At 33.5% G+C, this 23,468-nt stretch overlaps 1 protein-coding gene across 2 annotated transcripts in view; it reads left to right on the forward strand.

Moving 5' to 3' along the window:
• Positions 1–23,468, forward strand: part of mccc2 (methylcrotonyl-CoA carboxylase subunit 2) — a 73,446-nt gene that overhangs the window by 24,953 nt on the left and 25,025 nt on the right. For both annotated transcript variants that reach the window (XM_028805654.2, XM_028805653.2), the window contains exons 5-13: positions 1,047–1,174; positions 2,929–3,041; positions 4,299–4,412; positions 9,263–9,327; positions 12,143–12,242; positions 15,384–15,479; positions 18,802–18,874; positions 19,046–19,122; positions 19,970–20,036. In XM_028805654.2, the coding sequence (XP_028661487.1) occupies positions 1,047–1,174; positions 2,929–3,041; positions 4,299–4,412; positions 9,263–9,327; positions 12,143–12,242; positions 15,384–15,479; positions 18,802–18,874; positions 19,046–19,122; positions 19,970–20,036 (833 nt within the window). The remainder of the gene's footprint in view (positions 1–1,046; positions 1,175–2,928; positions 3,042–4,298; positions 4,413–9,262; positions 9,328–12,142; positions 12,243–15,383; positions 15,480–18,801; positions 18,875–19,045; positions 19,123–19,969; positions 20,037–23,468) is intronic.

Here is a 23,468-nt window from a genome sequence, read left to right on the forward strand (position 1 = left end):
TCTTTATTCATTTACTTATTTCTTCTACCATAAAGTTTTACACTGTTGGCCTAGCTGTCTTTCTCAGGGGTAGGTGTTGATTTGTTTTTTTTGTAAAACTTGAGTTATTTTATGGAATGTTATTTGATTTTAATAAAATTAAAAAATAAATATATATTTTTCATATATTTTTGTTTATCATGGTGCTGAAGGCTGATAACCTGTTACATGTTGGTCAGACACGTGTGTAAGATTTTCACAGTATAGAAGCATATGTTTGTATTTCAAACCTATGTAAAATGTTCACATACAACAACTAGGAGCACTTCAACACACCATTTATAACTTAAGGATTTGCTGCTTAGATGCCTTACATTTGAAAACAGTGGTAAGGGACAAGTGTGTAGTGTGATAAGACAAAAGTAATAAATTATTGGGTATATTTTATGGCTTTTTGATAATGTAAATTAATTTTCAGCTTGGTAAGCTCAAGGAGAGCTATACACGCATCACAGACATAATTTATTGGTGCATTGTGCTGGATAGCTGTTCTTTTGCTTACTCTCTTAAGACTTGAGAACAAAATTGTTTCTTTAACAAGCCTGGGTGATCTTCAGTATATTTTTGTAAATCAATTTTCAGAAAAAAAAAACCTAGTATCTTTAATATTGACTAGATATGCTTTGATAAAGCAAACAATTGACTTTTAGCATTAAACCAGTAAAATTACTTTTTACTGATCCAGAAAGTGTTATCTTCTGTATTACAAAGGTCTGTATGCCAGATCAATTGTAATTTCTAATATACAATGACTTTGTGAATGTTCCTGGCCATGGACTAGCATTCTATCCATTGTTTTTTCACATATTTTGTCCAGTGTCCAATGATAATAGGATAGGTTGTGCTTCTCCATGATCCTATACTGGAAAAAACAAGTTCAGAAAATGAATGATTAAAGGAATAGTTGAGAAAAATGTAATTTTGTTGATTACTTGTTACAAATGTAACTGATTATGAGTATGTGAGTATATATGTATAGTGTGTATTTTTTTCTTTAATTTTTTCAGTGTAGAGTGTGTTATTGTTGCTAATGATGCTACCGTCAAAGGTGGAACATATTATCCCATCACAGTAAAGAAACATCTTCGGGCACAAGAAATTGCGCAACAGAATAGCCTACCCTGTATATATTTAGGTAAGTAAAAATGTTTGAGATATCTGTCAAACATTTTATTCTGTTTTCTTGAACTTTTTAAAATTTCTAAAATGTAATCCTAATCTCATATAGTTAATAGCAGAATATGGGAGAAAATTTCATATTAGAGTTTGGAACTGTTATAAAACCTTCAAATGTTGTACATCCCAATATACATCTGGCAAGTCATTCTCGGAAAGTATAGTGCATTTATCAAACATATATTATAACACTACACAAAAAATAGTCGACAAATGATTCTTGGCTGGTCAGTGACCGACTGAATTTAAGACATCAAAGAAGATTCTCCCTGATTTTGGTTTGAGTTTTTTTAGGGGTTAATCATATTTTGTGTTTGTTGTTTTTCAGTTTATTTGTTACTCCGGGCAAGTACTTCTCTTTTTTTATTGATATTTTGAGTGTTCTGTTCATACAGAAACCAGTACTTTTTGTGAGCAAAAAATCACACAAGAGCTAAGTATTATGGGAACTCTTATGTTTTTGAGACCTATCTTAAATCATTAGAAGAAAATGAAGCTCATCAAGCCAGCTAGAGATTATTGAGCTTTAATGAGCATGAGATATGCTGTTTGAGGACTGTGTTGACTCATTATAGTGAATCAGAACTTTATTTGTTTTTAATATAGTGATTGAACAAAACATCCTCAAATTTATACTGGTAATCACTGTAGCACATATATATTTAAACTATTATGATGTTGTTTCTCATATCTGCTTTTGATAACGCAGTTCCTGGGCTAAAAGTTTAAATTTTTTGGAAAGAAAGTAGACAGAGAATCAATTGAAAAATGGTTACTAATAAATAGCTTGATGCCAGAAATAGATTTCCAAAAGGTTTGAGATTCCATAGGATGAAAAGTGAACAGCTCTGAAATAAATATATAAAGATCATACAGCTGGAAGCTTTGATACAGAGTGAAACTATGTAGAAAATCATACTTTATAGCAAAATTGTTTTTTTATTTCCTGTTACTATAGATTAGACAGCCTTGCCTTAAGAAAAAAGTGGGCATGATATCATGTGCTTTGAAGTTTATACTTCGTCATAATTCAAAAGTATGCAGCTACTATCAGATGAGTATGTGGAAGGGCAGAGACCCCATTGCTCTAAACGTCTATCCAGCTGCAGTTTGTTCTCTTCAGTTTCTGTACATATTTTCATTGTGCTAATCTGTTGATTAATTTGATTTACTAAGAGGCGTTCAGAAATAAAATTATTCCAAAAATTATACCTTTTAGATGAGAGATCCATGACATATTGCATATTGAGTCAGATGAGTTTTCCTTGTTCAAGAATTGGGTAGGGGAGGGTTATTGGGCTTCATTTAATTTACTTTAATTTGAAAAGTAAGTGTTAACAAGTAATTGTTTGGAAGATAGTATCTATTGTATATTTGACAGAGCCATGTTTTACTTATTGTGACGGGATTTATAAGTTTAATAAAACTAGGGAAAAATTGCTCAAATTTGATTTTTTTCTTTTATAATATAAAATGTTAAACAACATAGTGACTGGAGCCACTGTTTACCAGTACTTGAATGCCTTGTTCCAATCCAGGGCTAAATACTATTTGTTCAGAATTGGATTGTTGCCAATTTAGTGGCGTAGATTTCTTCTTGTGCTTCATATTCCAAAGACATAATGATATGTTGATGTGTTTTTGTGTCCATCAATGGGAGGTAAAAGGTACTTTCTGTGAAATTGAATTTGCTACTTTTTGTTTAAAAAATAGTTGATTCAGGAGGAGCAAACTTGCCACGTCAGGCAGATGTATTTCCTGATCGGGATCACTTTGGACGCATTTTTTTTAACCAGGCCCGAATGTCTTCAAAGGGCATATCACAGGTAAAGATTAATCTTAGGTATTTGTCTATAATATTTATAAGCAGAGGAAAAAAATAGTTTTTTTTTATGCATTATATTTTATATGAATATTTTTTCCGATTTTATTTTTTAATGGCTAAGTATTTGGGTTCTTGAATGAACTGAACATCTATCTGTTTTGCCATAGGTAATCAAGGCAAAAGGTAAAATTAATGTTACAAATTCCCATGTTGTAAATGAATTGCAGAAGCAAAATAGTATTTCTGGAAACAGCAAAATAAAAATTCACAAAGACTTCTTACCATGGCAGATAGAAAATTATATTTGATGTGGATAAGTGAGAAATGCTAAACTGGTGACTACCTCAGTAGGTAGTATTGCTAGTACATAACACTTATGCTCCAGGGACGATTACTAGTCAGCAAGCCTCCTGTGTGCAGTTGGCATGATTTCTTCAGATTTGTGTGAGATTTGTTTTCAAGAAACCTGCTTTCTCCATAGTCAAAGATATATAGTTAGACTATTGTAAATTGCTGTGTTGTCTGAAACATTTTTTGTCCATACCTTTTGATAATATTGGCATAAGAATACTACTGGTATTGAACCATTTATTACCAAGATTATTCCTGCCTCTTTTTCTTCCCAAGTTGTTTAAAAAGGTCTCACACTGGGATTTGGGGGAAACTAACCTACCAGAAGCAAATTATGGAAAGATTTACAGTTTCACCTTTTATACTATGCTCTCATTCTTCCAATGATACTGCCTAATACTATGAACACATTTCAGGTATTTTGTGCAGAGCTGGTTGATCTGCCACAATAGAAGACACAGCTGTAGTAAAACTTGTACACACTAATTGAATTTAGTCTTTAGCTGCAAAAGCTCTAATTAATTTTACTGTTATAACACACATTTCCAGTTGTCAAGTTTATAGCACTGTACACAGGTCCAGACATGTCATGACCTTCAGTTTGAACACAAGATTCAGAACACATATACTGAAACATATGTTAATAAAGCAGGGAGTATTGAAAGTGAGAATTAAGAATTCATTGTTTGCATAAACCATGCACAAAATCTATTAGTGTTGTACAGCTGAAACAGAACTTTGATATTGTTTAAAAATCAACTTAAGATATTCTGACAATTTACCTTATCATTCATTAGACAACCTGAAAAAGCTGAAAGGCACATCTTGTGTGTAAATTTTTCAAAGTAAGAGCTATGGTATTTTTAATTTCAACAAATCTGTGTAATTTCTTTTCATTTCCATTTAGGTAGCTGTTGTCATGGGTTCCTGTACGGCAGGTGGGGCTTATGTGCCTGCAATGGCTGATGAAAGCATCATTGTCAAAAATCAAGGCACAATTTTTCTTGGAGGTCCACCTTTGGTAGGTGCTTACATTTGTAAAGAAATGGCAAATGTCAAATCATTATTTACTTTCTAAAGTTTTGAAGAGATTGTAAAAAAACGTTTAAAGTAGTTGTTCTATTGGTTTCAGATAGAAGTCTTGCTAATTTTTCAGTATTATATTCCTTTCAAACCTATATTTATTGCTTTACTCTCTGTAATTTGCCCATAAAGAGTGTGTCTTCATGTTGGTTATAGTTATCCATCTTTTTCTTGGATTCATTTAGGATTTCTAAGCATCATTAATCAAAAGGCACCCTGATTGGTTACAGTATACTACCAATACCATTTTTAAAGCTTTCTGGTTTTTATGTTCTCAAAAGCAGTGCTTCTGTCTTCATTGCACACAGCCTCAGTCTATTACTAGTAACGTTTTCTTCTCTCTCTGAAATAGGCACACTTTACGTGACAAATTAATATTCTGCACTTTGTGCTAATCTCTGTAGTACTAGGGTGTTGTACCGTGTTAGCCATTATGAATGTAGAGAAAAGCCAAGCAAAATGACACCTTTTATTGGCTAACTAGAAAGATTACAATATGCAAGCTTTCGAGGCAACTCAGGCCCCTTCTTCAGGCAAGATGCTAATCTCTTATAGACATTGGTAACTTGAACGTCTAAAAACACAAATGACTGATTGTTGCTAGTGTAGTTCAATATGTGTTACATAGTGTGCAGATATTTGATTACAGTGAGGGTATGTAAAATGAAAAGATTGACTCCTGATGGTTGCAGTAGTCTTATTTTTTTGATATATCCCTATTAATGTTCAAGCTGCAGTATAGCACTTTTTATTTAGTGTAATATCCTTACTTTTTGTGACCATCTGCTGTAAATATTTTTATTTTTAAGGCTCATAATGCACAGTTGGATGGGATGAACAGGTATGTGGTGTAGATTGGTACAAATAGATGAGTATATGTAAAAAGTCATATCAAGTACAGCAAAATCAATATTGTTAATTGTATGTCAGTTGACCTGATAGATTAAATTTTGTGCAATTCCCTTGGCAATAATTAAGGGTTTTTTGCTTCTACTGCATTATAAGTTTTTAATGGAATTTTTTCTGTGGTGCAATTATGCCTAAAGTTAATAGGACAAGGTTCAGGATAATAATGATAAAAAATATATAGCAAGAGTTTGTCTGGAGCAGAATTTTGGGCACCTCTTAAGGCAGTAGAATTTAAAGGGGTTACCTAGAGCAGGCTGACTGTTATTTATTACCACATTTAATCATAGTATACTAACAGGGAGAAGCATTATCATATTGATTTCTTTGTTCTTAGGAATTATTTCAGCTCCAATCTCCTGATCTTTTAAGAAACATCCTATTTAAAAGCACTTAGTGCATCATTTAAGTGAAAGATGGCAGGATTTCTGTAACACCACAGCCATAAATAAATTAATGTATAAAAATATGGTAAGAACAGTGCATTTATTTTGAGATGTGTGTTTGTGTGCAGCAAGTGTATAGATGTGTTTTGTACTTTCTGCCATTAAACTTGTAACTTATGTGTCCTAATGCTTGTAGCTTCATGAAAATGAATTCTGTTATCTCAATTATTTTTTTTGGTTTTATTTTAGAATCATTTACCATCTTAAAACGTTTATATAATGTGACAGCATTAGGCTACTTTTAAGTAGCTCACAATATTATTTTCAGATAAAGTGGACATCATTCAGCATAGTGAACACTTTTGTAACACTGTTTTGATTACTGATCAAATCAGTAAATACATTCACTTATAATTAACAGTAATAGTCTTACAAGTACCACACACTGGTTCTGTAATTAGCATTAATGTCTCCTGCATTTGGGTTCTAATTCCATGGCTGGTCATTGATCATCTACACTTTCTCCCAGTCTCTGTGTTGATTTTTCACCTGGTAGAATAAGTTCTTCCCTCATCCCAATGATCAGCTTGTTAGGTTGATTTAGGACACCAAACTGGTCCTGTCTGAGTGTAGATGTGTGTGTCAATGACAACTGGGAAAGTTAACATTCCAAAGAACACTCATTTGAATTATTTAATATGAAGATTTGTGTCATATGTACTGTAGTGTATATCAAAACAAGTGCTTATTTCTTTACAATACAATTTCAATCAAACATCTGAAGTGTGATTAATATAGAAAGTGCAAATGTTAATCTTCCTTCAGCATTACAAGTTTCTTCAGGTAATCACTACTTTAAACTAAATTTGAGTTCTGTAATGTTAAACAACCAATAGGGCTTACTTCTATTGCTAGTAAAATATGGAAGACACAGTCAGAAATCAACTATAAGACCATTTGTCTGAAAATTCTATTCTAAATCACAGACAGCTTTGGTTTATGAGGAAAAATATCTCTTTAAAAAATATTTTTTAATGTTCTGAACAGGCAACTGAGATGGAAGACAAAAGCAAAATATATGATATAACAGACTACTTTTAAAAGTGTTTAAGAGTCCACTCTGAAGGTTAATTGTGAAGGTAGAAATCATTAGCATGAGAGATGACGTATAATAGTATTTTAAGCTGATTAATTGCAGAGAGAAAAAGTATAGATAAAATAAAATGCTTTGCATTGTGTTAGCAGGGATTCCTGTGGAATATAAATCTGAAAGTAGCAAAACAATTCAGAAATTCCTGGACAATCTTCAAAACTGGCCAAGCACTTGTAAATTACAGTTTAATGCAGAGTTAATAAGCACAAAATCCTACATGCAGTACATTAATTATAAATGCATCGTAGACAACATACTGTGCTGTGTGTACTTAAGGACCCCAACAACATGGAAAAGAATGCATTCACATCCACTCTGTCAGTATTAGCCACACAGAGTGAATTTGACATTCCAGTGAATTCCTGCACACTGTGGAGTCTAATTGAAATGATACAGCTGACAGGTTGGCAAAGAAGGCTGATTAGTTAGACCAGGACAATACAAGAGCATGTTGTATGATGAGGAAAAGGCCATCATCGTGATAGTGGCAACAGCAGCACCCAAACTTTGACCTGAATGACAGCTGCTGCCATCTGAACAGATCTGATCTCGTTCAGAGTTAGAACTGGACAAAATAGAATGCGTGCCCACATGCTGGCCAGACAGACTGATGTCCTAATGACACTGGCCCAATGAACAGTAAAGACCTTCTCTAAGACTCCCACCAGGATGCTCTCACATAAGCCACGTCTCCTGACCAGACAACCCCAAGGACAGAACAGTTTGGCGACCTGGAGGAGCTACAGAGGACAGGTGCAATTGTGTAGGTGACTGGCATGGAGATCTAGTGATTAACAAAGACACTTATCCATGAGAATCCATAGTTAACAGTTTATGTTCACACAACTTTTACATCCTCGATGCAAAGTGCCAGAGCTATGAAAGTGGTGAACAAAATGTTAGAACAGTTTAAATTAAGGAATGTCCTTGTCGTGCATTATAAACAAGGGAAGTGCATTTAAGATGGAAATCAGGAAGCACTTGTTCATTAAGAAGGTATAGGAAGACTTCCATGTAACCAAAGTTGTGAAGATGACTCAATTGTAATTTTCTTATGCCCATGTGTACTGTATAAATGGAAGAACATATAAATGTTTTTCTTTAATGCGTAGCATCCTTTGTAGGATTTTTGTGATTTCTTATTTATTGAAATTAAGATGGGATATAAAACAATATGGGGGTGGTGGTGTATAAAAATACATATAATTAAGAGCAAAGGAAAAAAATGCAAAAAACAGATGGAAGCAAAATCATAATATTCAAGATGCTAGACCTTAGAGAGCGAGAAAACTCATATCCGGAACCCAAGGATGCCCTCTCAACAGGGACAGCAAAACCACAAATCTATTCATAAAATCAAAATCAAAACAAAAACCATAAACACCCCACAACTGGATTTTAGTTTCCTTCATAATACCCTCACGTATTTTAATGCAATATGATGTCCCGTTAATTTTTGAAGCTGATGCCTCTAAAAGCATTAAATTATAAAGTGAAAACTTCTAGAGCCAAAAAGATAAATTTATTTGGATTTTTCCATCGACAAAGTTTTAAAGCAATAGGAGCAATAGATACAGTATAATCCATTTATGTAGCCAAGAAATTCAAGAAAAGCAAATTGAAACATCTAATAAACTCTAATACTGGTATTTGGATATTAAGAATAGAGGCAAAATTTCAATATTCAATCACCTATGTCCCTGAATTGGATATGTGGGTTTTAAATTGGATGGATGAAGGGATTATTAAGTTGTTTTTTTTTCTCTGAATTTTCCAGTAAAAATGCATTTTTTAAAGAGGTTCCTGTCTTTGACAAACTGTTAGGATTATAAGCTTTCTGCAAATATCATAGTAATTTTTGTAATCAACAACCTTTAATATAGAAATTGGGGGAATTGGACCCTTCTATGCACTGATCAGTAAACATGAAGGTGCTTCACACTCTGGGATCAGTACAAATCAATAGTACTGGCTGAATAACAGAACTAAATAATTTACGACTTTATTGATTGTCTGCTAGTTTCAGTCACATAAATCTCTGAGATCATTGTACAATTATTAACCATTTTTACATTGGTTCAGTTTTGTTTCCCCCAAGTGCAAAAGCTTTAGGTGAAAATAATTATGTTAGTAGTTTTTCTATGACTTACAGTGATAGTATACTATTGCAATATTATTAGAGAGATGTAATAAAGACAATCACTGCAATTAAATTTAGTCTTGAATATTATTTCACAAGGAAAGCTGCTATTTTATTTTTCAGAGAAGATCAAATAATATATTTTTAATTGCTTTGAAGTACTGGTTCACTATTTGCGTCATAAGGATTATTTTATTTTAAAGGTGAAAGCAGCAACTGGAGAAGAAGTCTCTGCAGAGGATCTTGGTGGTGCAGATCTGCACTGCAGGTGTGTTTTAATATTTTATGTTAAATTACCTTACTTTATTTATTTATTTTCTGGATAAGTTTCACTCAGGAATATTGCAAAAGTACTGTATTAACTTTGCTAGAAAAAAAGTTTTGTGTAGGAAAAAACCACCTGGTCTAAAAAGGTTTCATATCTTATCTGTGTCAGTAAGTTATACAATATCCTAACCTCTACTGCAACACATCACAGCCCTTTTCTGTGGTTTGGAATAATAACTGTAAAGATTTACAAGGAAGCGTCTGCCAACCACTGCAACCCAACTATGAAATGTTTACCATAAAGACTTTTTATTTCTGTATACTTTTTAATTGTATTTGTTTGCTTGGATCTTTTAAAGTTATATTTACATCACACAAGGTTTCTCATAATTTGTGTTCATTTTTTTATTTGTATTTTTATAATCAGAATTTAATTGAGTGCAAAATAAGTTTTCATTCAAGCATTATGTCAGAGTATTAAAATAAATTCTATAGGAACATTTCATTAATAGGTTCATCTTTTTAAAGTGTAATGTAATGCAGGATTAAAGGGACACTTTTTTTATTCAGAGTATAACATCAAGTCAGTGAAACTTCTGGAATATGGATCTGGTCAGTTAAGTAGCAGAGGGAGTTGTTAATCAGTTGCAGCTGCTTTGGTTTTAATGAAATTAACAAGAGGTGTACTAGAGGGGCAACAATGAGACAACCCCCAAAACAGGAATGGTTTAACAGGTGGAGGCCACTGACATTTTTCCATCCTCCTCTTTTCTGACTGTTTTTTTCACTAGTTTTGCATTTGGCTACGGTTAGTGTCAGTACTGGTAGCATGAGGTGATACCTGGACCCTACAGAGGTTGCACAGGTAGTCCAACTTCTCCACGATGGCACATCAATATGTGCCATTGCCAGAAGGTTTGCTGTGTCTCCCAGCACAGTCTCAAGGGCATGGAGGAGATTCCAGTAGACAGGCAGTTAGTCTAGGAGAGCTGGACAGGGCCGTAGAAGGTCCTTAACCCATCAACAGGACTGGTATCTGCTCCTTTGGGCAAGGAGGAACAGGATGAACACTGTCAGAGCCCCACAAAATGACCTCCAGCAGGCCACTGGTGTGAATGTTTCTGACCAAAAAATCAGTAACAGACTTCATGAGGGTGGCCAGAAGGCCCAAGATCCTCTAGTGGACCCTGTGCTCACTGCCCAGCACTGTGGAGTTCAATTGGCATTTGTCATAGAATACCAGAATTGGCAGGTCCACCACTGGCACCCTGTGCTTTTCACAGATGAGAGCGGGTTCACCCTGAGCACATGTGACAGACATTAAAGGGCCTGGAGAAGCTGTGGAGAATGTTATGCTGCCTGTAACTTCGTTCAGCATGACCGGTTTGGTGGTGGGTCAGTGATGGTCTGGGGAGGCATATCCATGGAGGGACACACAGACTGCTACAGGCTAGACAACGGCACCTTGACTGCCATTAGGTATCGGGATGAAATCCTTGGACGCATTGTCAGACCCTATGCTGGTGCAGTGGTTGCTGGGTTCCTCCTGGTGTACGACAATGCCCGGCCTCATATGGCAAGAGAATGCAGACAGTTCCTGGAGGATGAAGGAATTAATACCATTGATTGGCCCCCATGCTCGCCTGACCTAAATCCAATAGAACACCTCTGGGACATTGTTTCGGTCCATCCGACACCGCCAGGTTGCACCTCAAACTGTCCAGGAGCTCAGTGATGCCCTGGTCCAGATCTGGGAGGAGATCCCCCAGGACACCATCCGTTGTCTCATTAGGAGCTTGCCCAGATGTTGTCAGGCTTGCATACAAGCACGTGTGGGCCATACAAACTACTGAGTACGATTTTGAGTTGCTGCAGTGAAATTTCGGCAAAATGGACTAGCCTGTTGCATCATTTTTTCACTTTGATTTTCGGGGTGCCTTTTAAATTCAGCCCTCTGAAGGCTGATAATTTTCATTTCCATCAAACGATATGGCATCCTTTCATTCCTAACTCATTACCATCCATAACAGTATAGATATCCAACATGATTATTCTTCTTATTGAGATCTGATGTGTTTTCAAAGTGTTCCTTTTTTTTGACCTGTTGTTTATAGGTCTGAATCACAATTTTAGATTGCTTGTGGTTGGACTGCCAGTCGGCAAACATCCGAAACTTCGTCTCAGTTGTGAGAAGCAGATCATAGATATGTAATACAGTACCTGGCAAATAATACAAAGAGTACATAACACGTTTTGCCCTAATTGGGACTCGTCATGTGTATGCACCTTAGCTACCCCTTACAGATCTTGAACCTCGGACGTCAGGTTAGTTAAATAGTTAATATTTCCAGCAGAGCACAGGCACTGGATTAAAAGCTTGTTTCTAGAAGTAAATCACAGAATTACTTATGATAAGTGATAGATCCAATCTAATTAAAGCAGTAATATACTCTTTTAGTTTACCAGGCCATTCACAATATTTAAGAGGGGGAACAATAACTGAATGAGTGAAGTTAATAGCAAGATTATGAAAGTGAACTAATGCAGTCTTTTGTCAATCATTTCAAAACATTTTGCACAATGAATGGTGTTTCAGTTTAAAGTATTAACTTTTTTTTTTTGTTGAATAACCACTTTCATATTGTATTCTACAGAAAAGCTTTCTCATAATATAATAACTGTATTAGTAATGCTGTGTATTTCTAGTCAATTGTCTTTTTCTGACATTGTTTGCCTAAGCTTAAATGACATTCTAGTGAACTATTGAAATTCTAGAAATTTTAAAAGCATTATTTAATGCATTATCTTATTCACAGGAGGTCTGGTGTCACAGATCATTATGCTATAGATGACAATCATGCTCTTCATTTAGCCAGAAAAATTGTGAGGAACCTGAATTATGTGAAGAAAGTTAATGTAAGTATGTTGTTGAAGCTGTTGGTGAGAAAGTTAAAAATATTATGTGCCTTACTAATTGCACTTTTGTATACCCATACACATTTGAGTCAGTTGGTACAAATTGCATTTGAATGTTTTAAAGTTGAAGTTGATTTACTTGCTATACATTACAACAGATAATCAGAAAATGTAGTAAGATGCTGTTGGCAGTATTTATCTATGTAGTACTTAACAGTGTTAGTTCGTTTGTTAGGTTGTCACAGTAAGTAAGTCATTTCATTCCTAAGGTTGTTGTAGTCACAGTAGCATAAAGCTCTTTCCTAGGGTTTTAATTTGTTTATAAAGGGATTCCTCAATTCTTCTACATTTTCTTGCACTTTTATTTACTTTATGTGAATTAAAAGTCAGACAGTATATCCATAGCAGTTTTCAGCAACAAGTTTAAAGTTGCGTTTCAAGTTGCCTAATTTTGAACTACCTCGCTCTTAATAAAATATTTGCTATAGGGTAAATCGAGTAAGAAGTGCTGGCATCAGTTCTACAAAAAGTGAACTGGCTGACTTTGCTTTAGTTTTCTTTGCTTTGAGTTCTACTTTTTCAGTGTGTATTTATGTATTTATTTGTTTATATAGATACCATTTCTGTACAGCTTTTCCCACTCTCTCCCTCTGCTGATTTAATTTCCATTTGTCCAAGGTTGGCCAGTTGCTCCCCTAAGAAAGCGTATTTCCAATACCAATCTCTCTCAGTCACTTTTATTATGACACACAAGAAGAATGGAGGCATTATTCTAGCCCCAGGGTAATATAAATGTAATAACTTAGCTATAAAGTAATTTTTGTGACATGTGTTATTTTCTTTATTTAATATACATTCCTTCAAAAAAATTTAAATAAAGATATTTTGACCCAATTGAATATATCTAGTTTTATGTGGTTAAAGTTATGAAGAAAGATGAGAAAATCTACTATGTACTACATTTATATTGAATTGAAGCAAATCTTTTAAGTTACTACTACACCCTTTGCAGAGTGCCACAAAATACTTAGCCATCCCATAGTACTTTTCAGAGCATAATCATCTGTTAGCATCTATCAGTCTTTCTATTGTGACTAGTAGGGGGCATGGCTGCACCCTAGATGCAAACACAAGTCCCGGGTTCAAATAAAAGGTTTATTATAATAAATTACCTCAATAACAGGCTTCTTTGTGATAATAAACACAAGCACAACTTTTTTTGTTTTTTCTCTTCCTTCTCCTTCCACTCCACCAGACTAGCTTTGTCTGTCTTCCACTCAACTCCAACTTGCCTGGATGAGGCAGGGTGTCTCCTTTTATCTGAGACCCAGGAGTACTTCCAGTGCCAACTGGAAGTTTACAACTTTCTAGGGTGTAGAGGGTGAACACAGCCTGTTCCAACTCTGCTTTAAGACAGACAGAGGGTTTTTAACTAATCAACTGAAGTTGGGATACCTGTGCAAATTATCTGCTTGAATTTGCAAGGTTCAATTTACTTAAATTACTGCAGAATATCTATATGTTGTAACCTATTAGTTGTTCCCAGAAGAAGGCCCATTTGTAATATTCTGAGTTTTTTTTTTTTAAAGTTTTTGCCGACCTAAACTTTAAATGAAAACCTCTGGCAGTTTACTGCTTAATTTTTCACCATTCTGGATCATTCATTGCATTTCACCTGATTATATTTGAAGAAAAACTAAGGTGTTCAAAAACTTTTGACTGGTAATAAATAAATATATAATAGTTTTTTTTAAATAACTAAAGAACTTTATTTTACCACAATAGTAGCCAGTTGCATGGAATTTCAGTTGGTTTGTTAATAAAACATTAGTGCAACCTAAAGAAAGAGGAACAATGACACTCATCATTCCACAGAAGCTCATAAGGAACCACTTTAACATGGTCACTTATCTATTGATCAAATTGGTGCTGGAAGCTCTGATTAAGATGTCAATTTATTTCACAGCTTGTTTTTAGCCATGTTTAAAGTTTTTCAACCTATGCTCTTTACCAGATAGAAGGAAAGGTGGTAAATAATAGTTGGGATTCTGCAGGACATATAAGATCTCACTTAATTTATGTTGTGTTTTGGAAGATTATAATAAATGAATAACAGATAAGTAGCATAGTGTGTATTTAGGGATAGTGCAAGTCACATTCTCTACCTGCAATTTTTATTCTTTTATTCTTAGGTTATCATTATAGACCTGCAGAAAACCATTTCTGCTTCCTGTGATACTCCCAACTTCTTTAATCATCTTAGAAATGTATCTTAATAACCCTTAAGGTTCTGGTGACCTCCTACATCAGAGTGCTGGAATCTGTGGTGCCCAGGAACTTGAAATTCTCAAGCACCTGTACAGGCTGGCCATTGATGTATAGTTTTGAGTCCATCACCAATTACTACCTTTAGTTTTAAATTATATAGGCTGTACCATTTGACCAGATAGTTTACTTAAATCCTGTACAAGGACTCCGCATATTTTGAAATTAACCCTACAGTAGTGGTGACAACCATGAAATTAAGTATTCCTCGCGTATTCATGTGTGAAATGTGTTCATGCTCAACAAATAAAGGAACAGTGATAACATTCAACCCTGCAGGGCATTCATACACAATGTATGAGTTTTACAGATATGTTACTTCAGCTTTACTACTGTCTTGCTGTCAAAAAAGAAAATCCAATAGCTAATAACAAAAGGTCTGAGTTGTACAAATGCCTTTGTTGAAAAATATCATGGTGCTCCAGGGAGGAAGATATGTTTGTTCTCTATGCAACATTGGTTTTGGTCAAAAGGCACATTAGACAGGAAGCTGAGTAGATAGATAGATACTTTATTAATCCCAATGGGAAATTCACAAGTATAACTCACTCACACACTTCCATTACTTCAAATAAAATTAAAATTGATCTTCTTAATCCTGCAGCTTCTTTGGTTTATGTCTGTTTTTAGTGCCCTTTTTACTTCTTACATTTTTCAGACTCGATTAAATGATTTAATATTGCAAATTGTTTTTATAATGTTTTTAGCCATTTAATGTAACTATCATATTTATATCTTAATGAAGACTCTTCTTAGTCATATGGAGTGTTTATTTTAAATATGCCAATGCTTTGTCTTTTTCTCTTTTGTGCACAGGTTTCCATAGAGCAGCCAGAGGAACCTCTGTTCCCAACAGATGAAATATATGGCATTGTTGGAGATAATTTAAAACGGAATTTTGACATAAGAGAGGTATTTGTGGGAATGCAGTGTACTGTATTTATATACTCTTGCTATAGTATGTATTGTTTTGTTTCATAAACAATTTCTTTTTAGAACAGTGAAATTAAAACAATTAGAATCTAAATACTGTATATTAGACTTTTCAGAAATATGCTTTAAGTTGGATAGAAATGTATGTGTGTACAGTCCCTGTCACATTACCCGATTTAACCTGTGATTTTTCTGTCACACCTTTCATTTACATAATTTTAGTGAGTTGGAGGCAGTCACAGCACACTTCTGAGACCACAAGTCATGTTTTCTGACAAACCCAGCAAATCAAACCAAACTTTCTGTTTCATCCAGACACAATTAAACAGGTTTGATAACATCTTCACTCATGGGCTGGTCTCTGTGTTTGCGAGGGTGAAGCGCACTCAGTTGGTGGAAGTACAGTGCATATAATGCAGCTATGAGGAATAAGGAACATGGATATTTTGGCGCTCTTAAACAGAAGAAAGCCTTGTCTTTGTTATGTCTTGTATTTTACATATTACAACAGAATTTAAAAAAAAAAAAAAAACGGACCAACACTGTGGCTAAACTTGCTGTAGCTGTGCAGCTAGAAAGCATTTGTACAGCACCAGCTTTGCCACTCAGCATGTTATTGGCTATCAGAAAAAGGGTGAAGCTCACATCACTTTGGAAACGTGAAGCTGTACTGGGAAGTCGTCACATAATCTTGTAACTCGTCATGCCCTACAAAATCAAGTCATGTGATCTGACATCCTAAGCTGATAAGATCAGCAACATATATAGTCTTCAAGTTTGAAATCCCCTCTGACTAGATGTCCTAAAATGTGCCACCGGCTTATGAAACTATATATAGCATTCTAAATTATAATAAAAAAAAGCTATGCTTGTAACAGCCTAAAGAATAAGTTAAAATTCGACTGTGTCCTTGGAGTTCATGAACACATAATTAATCTATTACAGTTTTTGTTTTACTTTATATTTAATACTGTACTAATTTTATTTTTAAATTCTTATGTCTGGATTTTTTTTATTTAGAAGTATGGGTTCTTTATTTTAGGATGCCTTTCCTTATATATGGAAGAGAACTGTGTGCCTTGATCTTAAGTTATAAACAGATGTAATGTTTAAAATGTATTAAACAGGTACAAGATTGGAAGGTTGTTACATTCATCTTGGATTGTAGATACCCTGCAGTGAGCAACTTTATTTTTTTTAATTGCCTTATATCCTTCTCAGATTCATGAGCAGCAATATGTGCTCCTCTGAGATTATTTTTAATACCTTTAGTGCTTTGTGTTTTTAATGTAAACTTTAATGCTCCAGACTGATCTGCTTTTATATAGTACTGGTAGCACTTATTAATCATCAGCTGAATAAATGTATTTATTCTGTAGAACATGCTGTAGTTTTAATCCTAAATTATGTGGAAGAAATATGAGTATGGTTTTTAAACTCATAGCATTTGCATGTTGGCTTGTCGTTTCTGTTAAATAGTAGCAAAGTGAAATCTTTTACACTGTTCAGTTTTTGAGGTTAAATTTATCAGATTTTAGAAGTTAGTGAGAAGTAGATGATTGTCCCTTATGTTCCTGTTTATAAAGCCTTAGAATTGAAAGAGAATATGGTTACATTTTCAAACTACTTTATATACACACTTTGAAAAAGTATTTGCAACCAGAAGCAGCCATGGTTACTTAATGTAAAAAAACAACAGAAGCTATCAGAATAGCAAAGTATGCAAATGAGAAGATTGGGGGGGGGGGGGGGGCATACATTATCTGGCTATCATCTTCTTACTGTAAGAGTAGAGTTGGTTTTTGGTAACCTTAGGACACTCATACTATTTCGCCAGTTGAGTCAATTTTGTAGTGGCTACTTTACTGATTATCTTCTAGGATAATACTTTGTGATGCATGTTGGCTGTGTGTATAGAACAAAGTAAGAAAGTTGGCAATGATGGTTGCAGGAAGGCAATCACACCCTCTGTGAAGGATTTGGTAGACCCTACGTAACCACACAATTAAAAGACTGGAGAATGTTTTGGGAGATGCATCATTGCTTTTTATCATGTACAGAAATGTTCCAACTTCTAGCATTTTCTTGGAGAAAGATTTGAATGGATTGGTTTAAGGTAATTTCTCCCTTAGAGCTGATTATCTGTAGATTTGTACATGGAACATGTATACACAATGGTGTGATCCAAGAAACATTTTTGAACAGCAAACCACCAAAACAGGAGATATTACATCATCTTGTTTTTAGGAGTGTTTTGACCAAACATTGATGAATTGAGGACATCCTGTTAACCATTGTATCATCTTGTTTGGCAGTTCAGTCTGCTGCATTCATACATAGCTGTTATTTCATGGTAATGCTTATATAATATCAGCAGCTGTCACTCGGCTGCCATATTCCGAATCCATCTCTGAGAGTGCAAATAAGAACAAAACTTGTGAAAGAATCCATAGGCAGGCCAGTAATAATTTTAAACACACTAGAGAATTCAGCAGGTGAGACTGGACTAAAGGTGCACTAGTGTATTACTCTAGCCAAACTAAGAGGGTAGCACAAAAGAACCGTGTGAAAGTTTACCAAAAAGCATTAAATGAAAGGTTTTGTGGTCAATTGAGGCCAAGATAGAACATTTTTATCAAGGTTCAAAGAGATACTTGTACAAATATAATGCTGCCCACAGCTCAAAAACACCTTACATGCAATTACTACAAGAGAACCAGCTCTAGTCTTCTAAAATAACTGAAGTTTGTATAAAAGTGTGTATTTCAGCTGTATAGTGATCCCAAACTCAGGGCTGAAGTAACCTTGCTCTGAAATACAAAAAAGATGAACATTCTACAATAGCCCAGCCAAAGCTATAATCTCAGTCAGAATAAGCATTTGTGACATTGTGTAAAAAAAAAAAAAAAAAAAAAAAAAAAAAAAAAGCTGTAGGGTACAAGTACCACCTGGATAACCTGAGCAACCTGGAGCAAATCTACCTAAAATAAAGGACATAAATCACACTTGAAGATTGTTGAAAGCTGGTATGTACTAAAAAGACTTCTAGCTGTTACTGCTTTAAAAGAGGGCACTGCAAAAAATTAATATTTAGAGACTGAATACCTACATAAACATGTTTTCTTTTTTCTTAAATGTAATATTGAAATATAATTTAGAGTTTTAGTGCTTTGAAATAAAATGTCAGAGAACAAAATTTCAGTGTAGTTTTTGTTATTTAGTAAAACTATAAAATTGCTTAAGGGACTGAATGTCTTTGCAATGCACCGGATACTTATAATTATTTACATGCTTTTGTCAGGTTATTGCAAGAGTGGTAGATGGCAGTAAATTTGATGAATTCAAGGCCTTATATGGAGACACATTGGTGACAGGTAGGCCAGCTTTATAAAGTAATTTATATACATGTAAATAACAGTTTGGACAAAAGTTTTCAGTTAACAGTGGCATGGAATATTTCTTTTCTCTGGCATGTTTATTTTGTGACATGCATCATTACTTATTCATATGTTATATACTAAAATTTTTCCATTTTTTTTTGTTAGGATTTGCAAGAATATTTGGTTACCCAGTTGGAATAATTGGAAACAATGGCGTTTTATTTTCAGAGTCTGCAAAAAAGGTAAGCATAATGTGTTATTTTTCTTATTATTTTCTGTTTTTGTTATATATATATTTTTAATATATCACTAAGCCTTAAAGGTGGTGTATGAAATGTGGTCCAGCTATTAACAATTTTGAACAGAAATGTCAGCTTACATTAATAAATTCTTAAGTATAAATGAATATATATTTCTATATGTATGTGTGTAAAACACTTTTTTGGTATTTTTTAGTAAATATACACATTCATGGGAAACACAAACTCAAGTAGACCCCTCAAAATTAATTCATTTTGAAAAATACTCACTAGATTTTCAGATATAGTCAAATCCAAAGTAAAATTCATAGTTGGAGTTGTGTTTTGTTGATGTACAGTAGCTTGAAAGCATAATTTTTGTAGTCTGAGCAAGGCTATTGTTGTAATTGTGAGAGCAGTTTGTAAGTGTCTCATAGTAAAGACTTGTGCTGTTTTAGTTTTCATCTCTGTTGTACTGATTTCTTGCTTATACTGTATTTTTTCATTATATTACCAACTTTGTTTATAACACACACAAATATGTTATATGTTTTGCATATTTCCTTGGGTATTTTCAGTGATTTTTGGCTGTAAGCTAGCTTCTAGTTTCTTTTATTTTCCTTGGTTGTTTTACACACACTTGTGTACTACATTACACTTGAAAATACTTTACACTTTAATTCCATTTTTGTCTGTTTTCTGTAAAATGTATTAAATTTTTTCTTTCAAAAATATGTATATATAATGTGTGTGTGTGTGCGTGTGTGTGTGTGTGTGTGTGTGTTTTTTATTTTTTAAGGATTGACAATTTAACATAGTGGCTTAATGATGAACCTGAATATGATTGCAGGGAACTCACTTTATTCAGTTATGCTGCCAAAGGAATATCCCACTCATTTTCTTGCAGAATATCACAGGTATGTTACCAATCTATGTTAATTAATTAAAAACTGTTTTTGTAATTGTTCATGTTTTTAGCTTAGATCAGTTAGAATATTTGTACTTGTTTGATTTAACAACTAATTTGAAAACATTTGGATAGTGTTAGTATTGCAGTAACCGTCCTTTTTCTAAACCTATGTTTTCCAGCACAGACTTGTAGTATAATGAGGTGGAGTTTATCTTAAAGTAAAATTACATTGTACAAAACCGTAACCAGCTTTGAATGGGTCACACGCACACTCATACTCACTTTTAATCTGACCAGTGTAAAGTCACAAGTTATCCTAACATGTATTTGTTTGAGATGTGATATAAAATGATGTATCAGAGAAAAATCACACAGACACATGCAGATAATGCAAACTCCATCAAGAGAAACTGGACTAGGAATCAAACCCAGGTCCCTAGAGGTGTGAGGTAACAGAAGTAACCACACCATTTTTTGTGTATTAAGTTAATCATTTTTTTTAATACAGCTGATTAAAATATTATTTAGTTTTTAATATATAAATATAATTTAAGGAAATGTTGTTGTTTTAGTAGTATTGCCACTTGTGCAGCATATGATGAAATTCTTATCCGAATGGAACATGTAGCCACTCTGTTTTGTCATTATTATACATTTTCAAGTGCATAAGACTGAGATTTGTGTTTTTAGTGTATGGAGTTTCATTTTCACATACTTTTTTTCTTCAGTAATTAAACAGTGTGGTTACTGTAACAAATGCAAGCACTGTAGAGTAGAAATTGAAACAAATGTGATTTTAGTTTGCTTTGCTGTTTTCGTACAATATGCAATAAAATTTTGCTTTTATTATATGGTTACTTTTTGTGAAAGGTGATTCAAACTTGTAAAGATTTTTTAGTCTGCACTGAAATGGCTAGAAATTTTGAGAGCAGTTGGTAAATGCTTTTCACTATAAATACTTTATTGTGACCATTGATAAATTAATATTTTTGAAGGTATACATGTATATTAATTAAGAGATTGTATCTTAATAGGTAATGATTATACTTTAGAAAATACATTGCAATGGTACTTTCATCATGAACTGCTGACAAAAAACAAAGCTCTATAAAATACATATGTTTATTGTACAGTACATTGATAATTGTAGCATCAATGTTGATTGAACATTGAAAGATTTTAGTCTTTGTAAGAAATGTTTTACATAAAACCAATTGCTTTTTAATATTGAGTTTGATATTTACTTTTTCCTGGTGCTGACCATGAGCAAGCCTATTCACCTGCCTCTGCTCAAATAAGAAAACCAAAATAAATGTAACTAGTTGCATTGCAGATGTTGTAAGTCACCTTGGATAAAGGTGTCAACCAAGTAAAAATAAGTAAATTTACTTTATTTACATTTTTAACGTTTGCTCATATGAATCCCCAGTTAAAGTGATTTCAGTTAAAAAAATTAAATTGTTTTAATTCTGAAGAAAAACCAAATTCATTTGAATGATGTATTAAATAGCATTAAATCATCTAATGCAAATACAGTGTCATATTACATCTTGCTTGAAGAAGGGGCCTGAGTTGCCTCGAAAGCTTGCATATTGTAATCTTTTTAGTTAGCCAATAAAAGGTGTCATTTTGCTTGACTTTTCACTACATGCATGGTTTAAGTAACTATCTATCTATCTATGAAACATTTGTAAATTGCAGTAGCATCTTTAAAAATAATGCTTTAATCACATTAAACTTAATATTAAGTTTGAAAGCTTTAAAAAATTATTTATTGGAAATTACTGTATTTGACCCCTAAACCCAGATTGTTCAGCTAGTGGCTCAAGCAGGTATCAAACTATTTGTGGCCCACAAAGCTTCTCAAATTCTATGTCATATATCACCTCAAACCCCAAAAAATATTTTGTATGTGAAACCAAAATTTTTTACAACAATCTTGTCATTTTTATTTTCATTACCTTATTACAGAAGCCTTTGTGTAGTGATGTACATTAGGATACAACAGGATTTGCTGATATGACTATTTCAGTGGATTAATTTGCTGCATACATTTTCTTTTCATCTAGTGAATGTTTTAAAACTAGTTTTAATTTTCTTCATTTATAGATTCCACCATTTATCTGGTACCCAAGTTTTGTAACTGGTAAATTGTAAGTGAAGATATGCAATGATATATTAGTCTCAAAAATCTTTTATTCTCTGTGTAAATTTCTTTTTTTGCTGTAGTGTGTTTTTTATCACAGTTTAACAATTGATTTGGTGTTACTGGTAACATAGTGCCTTTTGGCTTCATATACAGGTTGTATTGTTTGTAATTGTAAGATTATTGAAGCTTTAGCCTAGTTGTTTACACTTCTTATGAAATGAATAATAATATTAAAATGTCACAATAATGTCTCAAGTAACAGACTGACATCCTATGTAGTGCTAGTTGTTTAAGTTTTTGCTTTTTTGTTTTCTTTTTATTGAGACAATTATAAATAGGTGAATTGTCAGTTCATTTGTGCATTCATAATTAGGTACATGTGAGGGGATATTGATATTTCCTAAAGTTCATTTAAGTAATATAAGATCAATATTTATTGCGAATTCTGTAAACATCTGCTAAAGGACATCTAATTAAAAAAGTTACATACAGCCACTCTGAACCCAAGCTGTCTTTCACCAGAAATATAATTTACTTAGAGGCCGTTTTGTTCCTTTCTTATTTTAGTAGCTTTTAGTAGTATTTTTAACAAGTTAAGGCTTGATATCATGCCCATTTCATTTTTCTTGTGGGATGGATAACACAGTTATCATGATAGTACATACAGAAGAAAAAAAAAAATGTATGCAGTACTAATGATGTACTTTTGAACTGGAGTGATAATTTTAAAGTTCCAACTAAATAACTGCAGAAATAAGTCAGACATTTGAACTAATACAGAACAATTCAGGAAAAATAGAGATGGTGAGGATTCTGTTTCTTAAGGAACAAAGGTTATGTATTTAGTTTAAATTATATAGCACTGAGGATATCAATGTAAAATTCAAAGGAAATCAAATATTATTGTAATACTTTAAAGATAATAAAATAATACAAACCAAATGCAAATATTAATACATAAGAAACATAGCTGTAAAGACAGAATGGTGCGACTAACTTAACTTTTTTTACAATGTGTGACAATATTTTTTCAAATATAAGAAAGAATTTTATAGTAAAAGGCCATTTTTTATTTTTTTTTATAACACCTACATAGTGTTTATAATTCTTATTTTGTGATATTTGTTGCATACAAAATATCAATAAGTTCATGATTAAGGAAAGGATACAAGTGTGACTTGAACCATGATGCCATTGTGTTGCAGTCGGCCATAGCACCATCTGTGCTATACCGTAGCCACCAGTATTCAGATTGCTTTTTTTGTTAAATGTGAACGTGTCATGGTCTTC

Source organism: Erpetoichthys calabaricus, chromosome 7 (assembly GCF_900747795.2).
Source record: "Erpetoichthys calabaricus chromosome 7, fErpCal1.3, whole genome shotgun sequence".
Lineage (NCBI taxonomy): Eukaryota > Metazoa > Chordata > Cladistia > Polypteriformes > Polypteridae > Erpetoichthys > Erpetoichthys calabaricus.